This window comes from Cibotium barometz, chromosome 11 (genome assembly GCF_041138505.1).
Source record: "Cibotium barometz isolate CiBa-2024 chromosome 11, ASM4113850v1, whole genome shotgun sequence".
NCBI lineage: Eukaryota > Viridiplantae > Streptophyta > Polypodiopsida > Cyatheales > Cibotiaceae > Cibotium > Cibotium barometz.
The window spans coordinates 39857468-39875882 of NC_141056.1; the positions used below are offsets into that span (position 1 = coordinate 39857468).

General features: G+C 36.1%; 1 protein-coding gene across 4 annotated transcripts; it reads right to left on the minus strand.

Annotated features, from left to right (window-relative positions):
* Window positions 1-8702: 8702 nt before the first annotated feature.
* LOC147634165 (uncharacterized) lies at window positions 8703-12892 on the minus strand. Of its 4 annotated transcripts, none has more exons than XR_015266879.1 (4): window positions 10490-11098; window positions 10150-10353; window positions 9930-10060; window positions 8703-9523 (listed from the first exon to the last, which is right to left on the minus strand). XR_015266879.1 is itself a non-coding variant. In XM_086804553.1 (4 exons), the coding sequence occupies exons 1-3, from the start codon at window positions 10495-10497 to the stop codon at window positions 9938-9940; spliced, it is 342 nt and encodes a 113-aa protein (XP_086660679.1). In that variant the 5' UTR covers window positions 10498-11098; the 3' UTR covers window positions 8703-9523; window positions 9930-9937. The 4 variants fall into 4 exon arrangements, 1 of the variants encoding a protein (XP_086660679.1); XM_086804553.1 differs by having other exon boundaries at window positions 10143-10353; XR_015266880.1 differs by lacking the exon at window positions 10490-11098 and adding an exon at window positions 12802-12892 and having other exon boundaries at window positions 9930-10353.
* Window positions 12893-18415: the final 5523 nt, after the last annotated feature.

Consider the following 18415-nt stretch of genomic DNA (forward strand, 5'->3'; position numbering starts at 1 on the left):
GTTAATTAGATTAGATAGGAAGGATGAGAGAAGATTAGAGTAGATGTAGGTAGAATTGTGGTGTAGTCTATTCTTCCCTCTTATCTAGTGTGCTAATTCTTCTAAGCGATAGTAGCTAGAAGAGGGAGGAAGGGGAAAATCCAACAAGACACCTTCAGCCTTGCTAATAGTGTTTCCTCCCCTGCCTCCCATCCATGCGACTAATGGGGTGAAAACTCTAGGAAAGACATTTATCTACCCATAGTGATAAAGTTAGCAAAAGTTTGGCCACACTAATCAAGGACTACACACCATTGTGTAGTTGCCCATACGTAGCTGCCTTGTGTAGCTACTCTGTGTAGCCGCCACTATGGCTAGTGGTTACAAACCTTGCATGTATGCCCATAATGCTAAAGCTAACAAAGTTTTGGCCCCAGTAATGGGAATTTTGTACCATTGTGTGGCTAAGGATATTGTTGGGATTTAGCCTATTATAAGATAAAACCCTCGATTAAGATTTCAATGTGCATAATGTTGAAGTTTGGTGTGATTTATTAGAACTTTGGAAAGCATAAACAAAACTCTAGATCCATCAAAAGCACCATATTATGAGAAAATAACTTTAATTCTAGCCAATTTCATTATCAGTTTCATGGTAGGACCTTTCAGGGTTCTTCTCTATAACAATTTTTTGGCACAACAAGAACTAGAAGGAGGAACTAATCTTGAAGAAGAAAAAGAGCTAATGGCTCAACACACACCAAGGCAATTAACCATAAATCATTAATAAATCATCAAAGAACCCCACTTTCTAAACCCCATTTTTCTTCATCCCCAACTGAATATAGCTCAACCAATAGCCACCAAAATCTAATGTTGTTGAGGAATCGGTAGGAGAAGGCAGCAAAGGGAAAAAGCAAGAGATCAACATCTTGTATGACAAGGATTAAAGAGAAGGATTCTATTAGTGTATCTAGTAACCCAACCCAATACATGCTAAGAAATCTAGTGGAATGTTTTAGATGTGGAGGTAGCTATCATCTTGCTAAATGACCAAACAAGATTAGACAGCTCCATTTTCTTCCCTCATGTCAAATTTGTGGGCAAGGGTTTGGGGCATGATCACATATATAGAGATTTTCCTTTTATTAGGATAACTGTAGTTGATACTGTTGCACCACTGTTGCATACAAGGCTAAGTCCTTCTACCTTGCTTAACTTGTTAGGTGTGGCTAATCAAAGTGGAGTATATAGAGACTTCCAAAGATGAATGAAGGGGTTAAGGTAATAGAGAAGCTTACACAAGAAGTGGAGATCTTGATTCCCAAGCACATGGAGCCAAGCATGTAGAGACCTCAAGAAGTTTTAGCTAAGGTCCAAGCTAAAGAAGATGAAGTTGTTGATCCATGGGGTCCACCCTTACCTCAAGTGCCAATAAACCTTATGAAGGTGGTTGGATCCCCACTCCTTAATGGAATCTAACTCCATAATGCCACTTGGTGAGATTGCCACACCCACTACCTTTTAACATACCTTATAATCTTGAATCTTGTAGGATCTTGGATGTAACCAACATGCACATATGTATAAGTGACATATGTGGACTTAGATAGAGTTAGTGAGTAGCTAGTTAGTTATTCTATTAGAGAGAAGTAGGTTCTCACTCACTCACACAATAGTGTATTATAATAGAGAGAAGTAGATTCTTAATCACTCACTCACGCTATAGTGTATTATGATAGAGTAATGTACAATAGTTATCTTGTAATATTGCCTTATAGATAATAGCACAATCTTGTTGCATGTGCTTTAACTATGTAATCTTCTTTCATTACATTTACATAGTCTCCTTCAGCAGTATGTATGTGTGCATCTATGCATGTGTGTATGTATGTCAGGTTGCATTGTCTGACTGGTGAATCTTGCATATTGAGCATCCAAGCATTGCTAGATCCATCTTAATCAATGGACGCCCATCCTGTGGGGGGCGATTGACCCCGAACACTTTTAGGCGATCCCGCTAAGAACAACTGCTCGTTCAAGAAGGAGCTTAAGGGGAAACAAATAGTGCAATAACCAATGTAGAATCAAGAAGAAGCTCAAGAACAAGAGGTAGAGAAGAGGAGTTTTGATTTCAAGAATTATTCCAAGAAGTGGAACCTAATAACGAAATCAAAATGGCAAACAACTTTAGCCATAAATAGTTCCCAACATACAAAGCCAAGAAATTAGGGAATGCAAACATTCATGTTAAAAATTTTGAGCAAGCATGGAAAGTCTATATTATGGTCCATGGTCTAAGGTTGGAGGAGGTGAAGAGAGACCAGTTCGCAGAGCGAGCTTTGGTGATATACTAATTCACTAAAAATAGCTAATCTCAAATGAATTTGACATTGAGATCTTCTAATGAACCATCACATTGTTATTCATGCACTTAAACATATAGCCCTATTGAAAATTAAAAGTTTTAAATGCCAAACTTCCTACATCATAAATATAGTGTATATGGCATGTTGTCCCAAACTTGAATAGGTAGACAACATGATCATAAAATGTTAATAACTTTCTTGTTTGAACTCCAATTCCATCCCCACTTTGCATGCAAGAAAGGTATATAATGGTGATCTTAACTTGATTTATTGATTAAATTTTCCATGTAATTATTATTTTAAATTAATTATTATACATTTTAAAGGTATATAAAAAGAGTAAATTTTTTGTATAGCACATCTTTATAACAAAAATTATGTATTTTTACTTGATTGAATGACCCAAGGATAGATAATTATGAGGACAATGTGACCATATGGTCAGATTTCATTTTCAACTCGTTAGATTTTTCAAGATCTTTATTAGAAATTTACTTCAAAGTCTAGAGCAATTGAACCTAATTGGTAAATAAATTATAAAAATTCATTTTTATGTGATTATGTAATAATTGTATGTGAAAGGTAATCCTAATCATGATGAATCTATGAAAAAAACATTTGGTTTAATTTAAGTAAGAAAAGGTCTGTTTTCATCCATTTTATGTAAAAATATCTCTACTTCAATAGTTTTTTCTCCCAAGCCTAGGCTTGGGAATTTAGATTAGTTAATGTATAAGCCTAGGTAGATACCCCTAAGGTGGCCATGCATGTGACCATGTGTGTGACATGTCACCTACACATGGCATACATTTTACCCCAATGTGCCATCTCAACATGTCACTTCATTTTACCACCTCATCATTGATGACACGACATGCCACCTCATCATTGATGACATGTCATGTCACCTCACTTTGCCACCTAAGTAATGATGAAATAGCATGCCACCTTATTAGATGCCATGCCACATGTATTAACACATCATCAAGGAGGGAGAGCTACCACCTCACTCAAATTGCCACATCATTAGCCTATGTCATCAAAACATCCACCATGGATATATCACATCATCTTGAGTTTGTGCCACATGTCACACAATGTATGCCATGTCAACAATCCACCCTACCACGTCATTAACTCGAGTGTCCATGTCATCATCACCCCATGCATCAGTGCATCCATTCAGAGTTTCACATACATATGTAATATATATATATTTAATTTATAGATAATCCATGCATATATATATATATATATATATATATATATATATATATATATATAATACTCTTATAATATCTATTTTTTTCAAAATACATGATTAAAAAAATATATTATTACACTTATATGATTAAGAAAAATCATTTTTAACAATTAGCTATTTGTTAATTTACGTAATATACATATATAATTTAAAGGTATGCTTTTAATTATTATTATTTTTAAAAATAATTTTAATTCTAAAAAGCAATTAATATATATAAATTAAATAATATATTATTTTATAGTTAAAAGAGACATATTTTATGTATTCTTCTTTAGAAAGAATTTTATTTATTTTTAAGAATTATTATTTTAAAATATATATTACATTAAATTCTTCTCCATTTTAAAAATCTAACTAAAGATATCATTTATATTTAATTAAAAACATATATCAATCCATAATCATCTAGTTAAGTAAAGAAAAATATTATCTTATGAATTAGAATATCCAATACAATGCAAGGTAAGAGAGTGTTGCTTCCTACACACAATTATATCCTCATTTCATTCAATCATAGCTTGTTGTCTAGTCTTTATAGTAGTTTAGTGTAAGATTCCTCCCTCCAAATTTTGAGGTATAAAGGTGTAAGAACCTCCCCTTCTATTCTTGTAATTATTCCCCTCTTTGAAATAGAAGAAATATCTTGTTTTACCCTATTTTGGCCTAGAGAGAGGGTAATCCAAAATTGAGATATCTTTGGATATAAAAATCCTCCTAATGTCTAAAATGGATTCCCCTGAATCAAAAGTTCAAAATGAACTTTCCAATGTGCATTAGGACTTAATTGAAAATGGTATAAAGGGACCTTAGCCTAAGGGTCTACATTTTCAGAAATTTTTGGATTATGGTCCAATTAAGGTTCCAATGGGCCAATTGGATTAATCCAAGTGTTGGGATGAGATAAATTCAAAGAATAAAAGCAAATACCCAAAAATGAGTAAATGCTCACATAAGATGAAGAGTTGACTGAGTACAAGGTTTATTAGTTAAAAATTAAGAGAGATTACTAAAAAAATGAGATATTTTAGAGAAATGATGCATTTTTAACACCTTGGTAAGAAAAGGGGGACCTTTGAGGTAGGCACCTTTTTCACATGTATGGAAGGGTTTTTTAATTAAAAAAAAATGTGACATTTTTATCTCTCCTCTCTCTTCGATCTAACTAAATGAATAAGGGAGCCAAACTGATCCAAATCCTGTCCAAATTGAGTCAAATTGAACCTGGAAAATTCTAGAACCCAGTTGGACTTGGTTAGTGGCCTCCCTCACCTATAAATAAACCCTCATTCCTTTGTATTTTCATATTGGAGCTATACCATGCCATTATTATATTAAAATAATCATATTTTCTATTATCCCTTAAATTTTTCTCTCTCTTGGGAGCTTGGAGCTCTCTCTCTCTCTCTCTCTCTCTCTCTCTCTCTCTCTCTCTCTCTCTCTCTTTACAACAACTCTTGGACTTTCTCTTCTCCTCTTGGTGGACCAATTGATTGATCGGGGGCTTCAAATAGAGAATCAAGCCAAACTTGGAGGTAAAATTAATTTTAATGGTTTTTTCCAATTTATCTCAATGACTTTCTTCCTCTCAACCCCTCTCAAGCTTGAGAAGCTTTCTAAATAATTATTTTAATTCAAATCAATCTTTTCTTTAAAGTCTTAATGCTTAATGAAGAGAAAGTTAATCTTCATGCTTATTTGTAATGCTTTCTTTAAGTAAATCTCTCTCTCTAAAAGAATAGCCATCTTTATGGCTAAATCCCTTGAAAAGGATGCTTCTCAATGATAGTCCCTTAGTTTAAAGCTAAACTCTAGGCTTGATAAGCTAGAGATTAAGAAAATGGTATTTTTATGATTTTGTGTTAACAAAATAATGGTTATTTCTTTTAGATTATTTATAAGTAGTTAAAAACTACTTTGATTGATTCTAAATGAGAAATAGATTATCCAATAAATTTGGAAAAAGAGAAATAATGGAATGAGCTTAATCTAGTGGGATAATCATAATTAAGTTTATGATTATGATTAAAATCATGATTTAAATTCATAGTTTGATTTTAAGCATAAAAGAGGAACTACTATCATATTTTCATTACAAGCTTTTTGTTCTTTAGAAAAATTATCAGTAATAGCAGCAGTAAAGCTATGGTAAATTTTTTAAAAAATAACACATATCTTATTTTTATGCATAATGCTAAAAGAGGACTTCCTACCATATTCTAGGATTAGACATCCTATGCGAAAAGAATTATTTTCATCATATTCTTAGAAAGTATTTTTTTTGTAATTATGCATAATTAATTGTTCAAAAAGAAGAATATTGAATATATCTTACTTGAGAAATTTGAGAAAGAATGTGAAAATAAAAAAAACTTGGACAATTATTATTCAGAAAAGGAAATCTGGAATCCCTGGGAAGATCGAGGATACAATGAGTAAACGGAAGTTTAGAATTAGATCCCATTAATGAAGCTTAAGGAATGAAAATACAATATGTAAATGCTCTTTCTGAGTTTTTACTATTCAATTTTGATAAGGTTTATTTTTCCTTTTTAAACCTTCAACAACACTCTGATACGTAGATTCAATGGGATCGACTAAAGTATCTTTAACTAGGCCAAGCAATTGACAGAAACTTAGAAAAGTCCTATCAGTATCGAAAGTAGAAAACGGTACTAAAAGTGATGTGATAAGATGTGATGTGGATCTGAATGAATGTAAATGAATGTGATGGGATGTAAATGGATGCGATGTGATTAGATGAGATGTGAATGTGATAAGAGGAGATGTGAATGTGATGTGATAAGATGTGAATGTGATGTGAGGAGATGTGAGTGGATGTGATGAGATGTGGACGAGGTGTGATGTGATGTAAATGGACGTGGATGTGAATGTAATGATATGTGAATGGGTGTGATGTGATGTAAATGAATGAGAATGAGATGTGAAGTGATAGATGTGCATGTGAATGAATGGATGGATGTGGATAGATGTGAATATGAATGAATGGATGGATGTGGATAGATGTGAATGTGAATGAATGGATCTATGTGGATGAATGTGATGAAATGTGAATGGATGTGATGAGATATGGATAGATGTGGATGTGATGTAATGTGGATGGAATGAATGCGATATGATGTGGATAGATGTGGATGTGATGTAATGTAATGTGGATGGAATGGATGTGATGTGATGTGAACGAGATGTGATAAGAGGAGGATGAATGTGACAAGATGTGAATGAATGTGGGATGTGAATGGGTGTGATGGATGTGAATGAATGTGATGAGATGTGAGTGGATGTGAAGAGATGTGAATGGGCATGGTTTTTGTCTACCATGTGTAAAACTACTCCCCATTAAATTTGGCTATCTCTTGTGCCGTACTCATGATGATGTGAAGGGGGTCTTACCTCTTGATCCAATTTCAAGATTCAAGGGCAGTGTCTACCCTTTTACAACTCAATCTGGTGTTTAGGTGATGATTACAATAGATTTATCAGCATAAATTTATCAATTTGGTGTTTAGGTGATGATTACAATAGATTTATCAGCATAAATTCACCACAAATTACATTAAACCAAGGGTAACAAATCTGTACAGAATGGTTGGAGTATCAAACCATCTCCGAATTACAATTTGAAGTTATAGGGATATGTATCAAATACCCAATGGTTAATTTGAACCCTCAATTGCACCAAAATATAGTGATTAGTACTGATCAGCAAATTAATCCTCTGTTTTGTGTGTAAAAAATAGAGTATGCGAGGGAGTCCAGATCTGGAGCCTTAGAGTTCAAATGAGCTCAAATCCTTTCAAGGCCATCAATAGAAATTAGTCTAGTAGAGTATTAAGCCAAGAAACACAAGATTTGACCAAACATTGAATGCTTAATCTGTGTTTTACCAAAGTCACCTGTAGATTTGATGAAGAGCTTGGATCTCACCGTAGACTTGATCAAATCAAAAATTTTCTTCACCAGCTTGTAGAGCACCCTTGAAAACCCCTAGGGCCAAGAGGAATTAGAGCCATTGCATCTGGTGTAGACAGGATCTCATATTTTCTTCAGAAAACAGGCGCTAGAAAAAACACAAATTTCTACAGCTTGCGTCGGCGGTTTGCTGGTCTGTCTTGATGGGTTGAAGCACAAGGTTTGTGGCTATGTGTGGCTAAAGTGGTTTGGGTCAATTTTATATATGAAGGGAGAGAGCTCCTCCCCAGCCTACGGGTACATAGGCTAATTGAAAAAGAGGTAAAAAACTTAATTATCTACTAATCCTAATAAGCTAAGTGATTAGCAAGATAATGGGCTAAAAAATTTGATGGATTCTAGGCTAGGCTTTGATACCATGGTAAATTTGCAGCAATGTGATGAGCTATGGTGGATCAAATGCTAGAATCAACATCATTAAAAAAGAGATTAGACGATAATTAAGACGTGATTAGTGAGCAATTAACTGATAGCTTAATGTAGGCATGGATAATAAAAAACTAGCAAATTCTCATTAGGCCAAGGCCTCAATTTATATAGTTTACATCCAAGCATCTAATCCCATTGATTTCTCCTTGATTCACTCCACCTCTTTTGCTTGATTCTCTCCACCTCTTCCCAGAATATCTCCACAGCTCCTAAATCTTCTCATGCTACCCTTTATTCTCTCCCTTTATTCTCTCCCAGTAGATACTTCTCACCTTTTCACAGCTTCTCTCACATTTACAGATTCTCTTTTACAGCCTCTTGCTAAGGGCTTGTTCCCGCACACACCCTATTCACTTGTATATTCAACACGGGGCAAAACATAACCAAATTTCTAAATGGATCCTATCACTACAGCCTCTTGCTAAGGGCTTGTTCCCGCACACACCCTATTCACTTGTATATTTCAACATGGGGCAAAACATAACCAAATTCCTAAATGGATCCTATCACTACAGTGGTTGGGCGGTTAGCTAACCCATGGGATTGGATGGGGTTAGGCTAGACTGATGGATCCCTAAAATGAGACTCAATTCTGTTACGATAAAACTATCACACAAACACCACAGTGCAATGTTCACAACAATTATGAGTGCAGGAGAGGCCACCCACTCACCAATACCAGTCAAATCATTCTCGTTTTGGCAGACAAGTCATCAATGTAGTCTAGATAAACGGCTCAACAACACTGGCTGCCCGCTTTCTTTTTGTTTCACTTGCAAGCCCCCAAACAAACTTAAGAAGTACAAACAACATACTTCACATTTAGTTTTCACAAATTTATCAACAAACTGTGTGTTGAAAATGGGGGATTGTTCGATGCATCCTTTTCCATCATAGAATGTGTCTTGAATGCCTCTTTCTCTCGTTCTAGGATGTGGCCTTTCTCCATGTCCAACCACCATGGACAGTTATCCAACTCCCAACTACTGAGCCGATGAAAATTTTGGGGATACATGGTGGTTTTCACATTAGCCACACACAGAGATCCAGTGCCTTGCCCAGATAGGAAAACCACCCAAAAAGCTAGCTCTCCTTCAAACAGAGTGAATGTCTTTTGAAAAAACAATGCACAGTTAGGTTGCATACAAAACTCGTCCAAAACACAACTATTATACAAAGCCATGCAAAGCGGGCTCCAAAGGGAGAGGCTAGGTTGTATGTACCTAAACACTAGACATTGTGCAGCCATCTGTACCATATCCACTTTCTTCACAGCCTGCACCTCTTTGTCTCTTGAACAAACCTCAGTCTTTCTCACCAATGGCAAACATGTATCTCCATGCTTGTATCTTCACTTTCTCATAGTAATCCTGGAGTATATAATCAGATGGCAAACAAAATGCCCTCCAAGATGATGGACACGTAGTCCGCTAAAATCTCTAGAGAATGTTTTTGGATTTTATCCAGAGCAAGTTCTCTTGGGAGACACCTGAGGACAGCACACCAAAACACATCAATATGCAACAATAAATCATGAAAAGAAACCACCCCATAAAGCCAATGAAGCAAGAAGATCACATTCTGTACTTGTGGTCACCCTTGAGAAGAGCAAACACAACTTTTTTAATCTTGTTTGCTTCAAAAAGTGAAAGCCATTGCAACCTCACATACGTGCTCACATCATACAAAGCTAGAAAATTAAGCTTCTCTAATGATACAAAACTATCCTCACTCCATTTCAAAAAGAGAGTACTTCCTTCTTCCATTCATCGCTCAACTTTGGATCCAAAATATTCAAGATATGTCAAAGCCAAAGTAATCTTCAACTCTAGGGTGATAATGACGCTCAAGTCATGTATTGCAAGGTAGAAGCCAAAGAATGCACCAAAATATACCTTGCCTATTATGTCTGATTACTTTCAAGTGAGGTTTTCACTTTATTTCTTCTCAAACTTAGCAAACTCCTCATTGGAAACTTGATCTTTGAAAGGACCAAGCCTCTTCTCCAATGCATTTGATATTGCACCTACATAGACCACACATTCACACTTAAAAAAAGAACAACACAATCCATAAACTAGCTATACAACATGCACATGGAAACTTACATTATACACAAGCTTTCCAAGGTGGTATCCTGTTGTCAAGGGGAACCATGGTTCAACTCCCTTGGTGTTTCTTCGACGGATGGAATCCATTGTCTTCACATATGAATTCAGAATCTCTCTCAAATAATCCTGAGAGTTAGTTGAGTAAATATTTGTAGGGTTGACAATCTCATCTCTGAGGGAGGGCACCACAAGGTCATGTGCTAAGAGACTACACAATAAAAACAAAATTAGAAGATCATGTGCTAAGAGACTACACAATAAAAACAAAATTAGAAGGTAGAATTTTGACAAGCATCCCAAAAATAGAGACCACTCTCAAATATTACGAAATAAAAAACACTTACATATTCATTCTTTGAAGTCCCGTCAATAATGTAATCTAACTGGTCTTCCTAGGATCAATGATTGTGCAAAACACTCTCACATGCCAACTCTTTATGTCAGATAACTTCTCCGTTATGATTGATGACCATGCCACTGTCTTGTGATTTCCCTCCCAGACATAAAACATGTGTCCTAATAAGATTTTCAGCTCATCACTGTGTGCGATGTCATTTTTAAACTCTGTATTGACAGCCCTCCAATGCTCATCCTAACTCTCCTCAATGTCATCAGTGAACATGCTATCCTCCCCATGTGATGTACACAAGGACACTATAAAAACCCCCTTCTCCTCCATGTAACCCTCATGTTGAAATGTTGCCTTAAGAGAAGAAACATCATCTCGTAGTCCATAGACTTTGGCATGTGGAATCAAGCAACATAAAGGGATAGGTGGGCAGACAATAGAGCTCATAATCTTTGTCCTCCTTATGACGTCCTCACCACGAATTATGGTGATGTCCCCTTCCCCACCACTGGATAATAGCTCATTCTCAGAGGTGCATACATATGGCACAATTTTAAAGGAAGCATCTATTGCAATTTGTGTCTCATCCCTTGCTCTCTCTCTCTCTCTCTCTCTCTCTCTCTCTCTCCCCCCCCACCCCCCGTTTCATCCATCCCACTCCCATGTCCATCAGCCTCATTCAACTCAGCAATCGATGGAAGACTAACTTTATCCCCAATTTCTTTGTTATGTTCCTTGGGCAAAACTTTATTTCTCTTTCTTCTTGCTGTTTGTCTTTGTTTCCCCACACTCTTTGATGAGTCCATAGTTTTGCTCTCCATCCTATGAACACAAAACAAAAATACTAAACAATCATGCGTGGAGAACATGTATCCCACTAGCTGCATAAAAAACATAACATAACATCAAGTTGTTCCAAAAGAACTAAAAGAGGCTTCATACATAACAACAAATCATTACAAAAGATGGTTTTGTCTATAGTAAGGGGAGTGCCATGCCAATGTCCATGGGAAAAAAAGACAACTACCATCAGTTGTGTTAATCCATTTCCCATTTCATTCTCCTTCCTTCAATTGTGCTATGTACATTGACACACAGATACATGGACACACACATAAAAATACATACACACAACATATATATATATATATATATATATGTTGTGTGTATGTATCCATTGCCCAACATATATATATGTATCTATGTTGTGTGTATATATATGTGCGTGTATGTATCCATTACCCATTTCATTCTCTTTCCTTCAATCGTGCTATACGTACCCATTGCCCATTTCATTCTCCTTCCTACAATTGCTATCTACAATGACGACTACGAGCCAAAGTGGCAACTATGAATCGTTGTTACTATCACTACCAACCAATATATGCAAGAAACGAGTACACATTGGCCATAAACAATGCCCTAGATGACCAAAATCCCAGGATTGATGCCATCTATTGCATAACTAAGCCACTAAACTGGCCATTAGAGGGTGGCATGGGTAGTAGATAATTTGATCGCTTCTTTGAGATTCAACAAAACAAGTGCATTGTAGATGTTGTTCATGGTGTTGGGAAGCAGCCCACGTCGACGTGGGTTGATTCCCAACATTATTGTGCAAAACATACATGCCATGGTTGTTCTATTGTTGCACTTGGAGCATCAAATTGAATGTAGGCTTTAAGCTCTTTACCAAAGTCATATTCTTCAATCTCGTTAAGGCATAGAAAATCAATGGGTACAAAACAATATACTACCTTATACATCCACCATCAAATACATTGCGGTGGGCAATGAGGTGCTCCACCCCTCACCACCATAACTACACAATACAATTGCTCATAACTCTATGTTGCTCTCTGTAGGAATTGCCATGTTGCCCTCATGCAAACCCGACTTAATCAAGCCACCATATACCTCCTATTTAGTATCAAGATTAGGATTTAGCATTAATCTACGTTATTAGCAAATGCCCATCATAGAATCTATCCATACTTGTCCTTCATTTTGCCTCTAATCAAAAAGATAATACTATATATACTGCATTTTTCCCACTACTAATCTTGCTGCTAGGAATCTCGTATATACTCGATTTTTTGCTCAATCCTGATCTCGGTATATATTTCCATGGCCAATGGCCACTCTACTTAGTAATGGCCATGGCCAATGGCCAAGACATGGCCACAAATCCAATCAGCAGGAATACAAAACGACCATACAAAACCAGGCAAATACAAAGGGAGGGAAGGCATGGCGACCATACAAAACCTGGCGACTTCAAAAACAACGAAGGAAGGCATGGTAGACCTTGCGAGCTCGATGGCGATGGCGGACCTCCTTGCAACAAACCTCCCAAAATAAATTTCTTCAAAAAAAAATTCTCAAAAAAATTTCCAATAATAAGTTAGGGTTGCTGATTTGCCTTATAGTAAATTAAAGAAATTTTCCAACAAAATAATTTCCAATAATAAGTTAGAGTTGCTAATTTACCTTGTAATAATTTAGAGCTACTATTATTTGATTTTTTATTTAAAATTTTCTATTAATTAATGGGGCAAGAGGCTACATTATAATAAAATGTTAGCATTATATTAAAATGATAGCACTGTTATTATTATATTATACATATTAAAATGGTAGCTGACGACTAAGATCTTATAAATCAATGGCTATTATATTTTATATTTTATATTTAAATGTCAATATGATGTTATTTGAAAAAATAAATGGCATATCCCATGCCTCATTACTGTTCTAGTCTGATTAAGATGTTAATTTGATGTGGTTTGATAAAGGTAACAATAATTATTTGATATCAAATTGATATTAAGATGTTAATTTGATATTATTATTTCTAAAGTGTTTTGATTTTTAGCTTCATTTTGTGAATAACATTACAAAACAACTTATATTTGGGACGTCCATTACCAAATGAGCATAAATGAAATATAAATTATTGCACTTTATGGGACATTAAAAGCACATGTACTGAGTGAAAGCTGATTTTTTGCTAGGATTTCATTGGCTTGGCAATAATAATAGAAAAATCAAATATTTGATACGTCCATCATTTAATGAGCTTAAATGAAATATTTATTATTTCACTTTAAAGCCTATGAACTATAAAACTTAAAGTCCAAAGCACCTGCCGAGAATCATTATCTTCACTGTCAAAAATTGACAGAGTTCGTTATAATGATAAAAAATAAAAAGATGACCTCCCAAGTTTTGAATGTTATCTTTTTCAAGTGATTTCTTGTTGCTCTACCATTCTAAAGGAGTTTGAATGGCTAGGCTTATTTACTGTATACGGATGTGTGCCTGGAAAAAAACTTGTTGTTATGAATAAAGCAAGATATTGTCATTTTAAGCTTGTTGGTATTCTTCAACACTTTGATTTGGTGGGATTCTCTATCACACTTTGGCCATTGTCTCTGGGTAGTGCGAAGGTGAAGATAGAAATAACTACACTACCAACTAGGGAAGATGGTTTCGTTCTTGATACAGATACTCATTCCTTCTATAAAGTTTCTGTTGAACAGGGCACACAAACAACTCCTATTATTCTTGAAGATGATTGTAGTTCTCCAGGACATACACAAAATACTACTATTTAGAGTGTGTTGGATTTGATAGGGAACCTACCATTAAATAGTAGTTTACATGTTTCCCTTTTTGTAGTTCAAAAGAAGTGTTGCAAGTGGAGGAGTTGCCTTTTGCATTTGATGGATACAATGCATTTGAGCTTCCTCCTTGTGGAGCAAGTTCTACAATGATTGGTATGAATCAAAAGCACAATTGGAATGTTTGGACATAATACATTACTTGCACATCAGATTGTTTTGCAGGTGCTGTGAGGGTTAATAGGTGTGGTGGTCATTTGTGATGCTTGAACCTTGATTGCCCATACTTGGCAAGAACAATGAGTGCTAACTTGACACAATGGAAAGGAAGACATAAAACAACATGCTCAATAGGAATTGTTGGTCGTGAATATGGAAATCTCTCTTGCAAACATTGTGGTCAAATGCTAGAGTGTATAGGGACTTGTCCAGCGGTTATATACTACTGCATACCTGGTGACCATTTCTCAACTACAAGATGTGTTATTCATTTGGGTTTTCATGAACACTCTTATAAAGAGGGTTCATCTAAGCAAAAACAGAAAAGTGTGGAGGATAATATTGCAATGTATACACAATTCAATCCTTTCGCTACTCCAAAACAATTAGGGGTTGCTATGACCTGGGACATTGTTATGGAAATGTTGTTAGGTAATGGGGTTACAAATACTGTTAAGTTTTGGGACCTTAAAGAGCTTTTGGATGTGGGTGACTCCACTTTCTGATAAGAGGAGGATTCAAAAATGTGTAGAGGATGCAAAGAGAGCAAGTTTGGTTAGTTCAAAGGGATTGGATGCAGTGTTGGATTTAAAAAATAGATGTAGATATCCATTTATTCACAGCATTTTGTTTCCTAATGAATTAGAGACAACACACCAACCACATGTATTTAAAATGTCCACTATTGGACTAGGGAGTGGCTTGGACCTTGTGAATAGAATGCATCCTGGTGGCAATCTCCAAGAGATGTGGATTCACTTTGACCATGTGCATCGAGTTCAAGGCTAGTCTACAATGGGTGCCCTTGTGTATGACCCTTTCATCCATGAGTTATTGACAATAGCCATATGTGAGTTCAAGGTGGAGGATATAAATTCCCAGATTGAGTTTTGGAAAATGTTGAATGGTGAGGTTAGAACTGTGGCTTTGGAACTCCACAGCTTCGAGGGTTCATGGCCGACGAGGCTAGTGCTAATTGGTTAGCTATGCGGTATGTGTATAATGGCGGTGCTAAAAAGTTCATGCATGGCAAGGAGAGATCTTGTGATTTCCACCACTGGGAGCAGAGCATGATCAATCATACAAAGAAATGTATATGTGCATCCTCTTAGGAGGACCACACGATTTTGTGCAGAAAATGGAAAGAAACCCCCACAGAGGTTGCCACTGAATAGTGTAAGAAAGAATTGCAAAAATTTTGGCAAAATAATCATGCCATGGAGGGAGAGATTCCTTGCTTGGAAACTTGGCTAGCATGGTGGGATGTTAGGGCCTTCCAGTGGGGTTCATGGTTTCTTACGCAAAATGATTATGGCTTGTTTGTGCCGACAACAAATTTGGCCGAGGCAAAGCACTCTAGCATGAGAGCAAGTGTGGGATTCAAAAATCACATTTCCTTGTATGAAGCTGCTAGTGCAGACTTGTCCTTGGCAGTTTTGCAAAGCTCGAACTACCATGCATTTCTTACAAGAAAGCACTTGGGAACTGGTCTAGGAGGGCATATGAGACAAGTTCTACAATGGGGAGGTTTCTGATTTGGCTAATTCAACAATGGAGGAGGCAAGCATTAACTCTCCTGAGATGTAGCATATTCATAGGGAACAATGTAGTGTGCAACGTAAGTGGCCAGCGTTAAATACTCTGAGTGTTGTTCTTGAGAATGATAGTCACATGCTAGAGTACATGACCCAATGAATCAGCGAGTGGGTCCAAGCTTAATAAAGATTTACATGGTTTGAAACAAGCTCCTAGAGCTTGGTACCAGAAGATTCATGCTATTTGAGTGGACAAGGATTTCAAAATAGTCCTATGGAAAGCACTTTATATGTGAAAAAAAGGATAGGCAAGATTTGCTTGAGATTATCTTGTTATCATCCTCTATGTAGATGGCATGCTAGTGATAGTAGGCACCAATGAGGATTTCATTATAGCTTTCAAGGCTGACCTTGCCTCAAAATTTGAGATGTTAGATCTTGCTCTATTGCACTATTACTTGGGGAGGTAGTCAAAATAGTGAGTGACCAAAGCCGAGTGAGACCTAAAACCAAGCGACAGAAACTATGTCATATTTGGATTAATGGACATTTTTATTAAATTTTAAGAGAAAATTTAGTTAAATTTATTTTTATGCATAAGAAAAATTAAATGTTAAAAGAGGAATTCCCATCATATTTGGAATTCAATCATTTAAATGGAAAAAGAGGAATTCTTAGTATATTTGGAATATTGAATATTTTTATTTAATTAAACGATCTATGCTCGAGTTCAGAAAACAACTCTAACACCTTGTTCCATTTTCTTCCTCGATGCACACGTGGGTATCTTCGGCGATCCAGAGCCCGAGCACCGTATGGTCAGCACCCTCTAGGATCCTTCGCAGGTCACCTAGCGCTTCACTCATAGGCCGCTTCCTTGGTCCCTCATCCACCGTACCGGAAGCTCACCATTTAAATCGAACTAAGGTTGGTCAAGACCTCGATCGACCTTGGGACGTCCTCCGTTAACTCTCTGTCAGCTGTTGCAACTTTATCACTTAGGTCTCCATGACCTCATTTACAAGAAGACGGTCAAAATGCTTCCCCACCAGCATTCTTGACATAAAACAGTCATTTAAAAACAAGTCATAAATACAGTTTCTATAATGAACTCTTGTCTTTCCACATTGTTTCACATCAATCCACATTACTTAATCCACTTCCAATCATATGTATTCCCATCATTCTTCATCCATTCTCATCCAATCACATCATATTCCATCTCACACATCTATCCACATTTATCCTCATCACATCTCATCCATTCGCATCTACCCATATCCACATCTCATCACATCACATTCATTCACATTTCATCCATTCATATCTACCCCGATCCACATCACATTCCATCACATCACATCCATTTCACATCACATCTCATTCATTCACATCTATTCCGATTCACATCACATCACATCTCATCCATTCACATCTATCTCGATTCACATCACATCACATCACATTCATTTCACATTACATCTCATTCATTCACATCACATCTCATTCATTCACATCTATCTCGATTCACATCACATCACATCACATCCATTCACATCCATCACATTCATTTACATCACATCCATTCACATCCATCTATCCACATCACATCACGTCTACATTTATCCACATCATGTCTCATTCATTCCATCCACATTACATCACATCCACATCTATCCACATCATATCTCATTTATACACATTCCATCTCATTCATCCACATCCATTCAGTCATTCACATGCACGTCTATCCACATCCATCCATTCATTCACATTCATATCCACATATATTCACATCACATCACATTTCATCCACATCTCATCACATTCACATCCACATCCCTTTACATCACATCTCATCCACATCCACATCCATTTACATCACATCACATCCTTCACATCCATATCCACATTCATTTACATCCTTTCACATCCATATCCATATCCACATCCATTTACATCACATCACTTCCTATCACATCCACATACACATTCATTTACATCACATCACATCCTATCACATCCACATCCACATTCATTTACATCACATCCTTTCACATATTCTCACATCTCGTTCTCATCTCTTCATTCATATCCACATCCATTTATATCACATCCTTTCACATATCCTCACATCTCATTCTCATCTCTTCATTCAAATCCACATTCATTTATATCACATCCTTTCACATATACACACATCTCGTTCTCATCTCTTCTTTCACATCCACATCCATTTCACATTTAGTAACATTTTTCTATTTTTGATACCGATGGGACTTTTCTAGTATTTTTGCCAATTGCTTGGCCTAGGTAAAGATTCTTTTGCTCAACGGATATTTTCATATTCTTTCTTTATTTTCTCAAGTGAAATATATTCAATATTCTTCTTTTTGAGTAAAAGATTCATGGGATTTACAAAAATCAATTCTACCCATATTTTCCAATAATGTTCAAAATTCCAGTTTTAATAAATACTCATAATTTGAATTATGATAAAAATTTCTTTTTTTTCATTTAATTTCTTGGATCTCAAATATCATG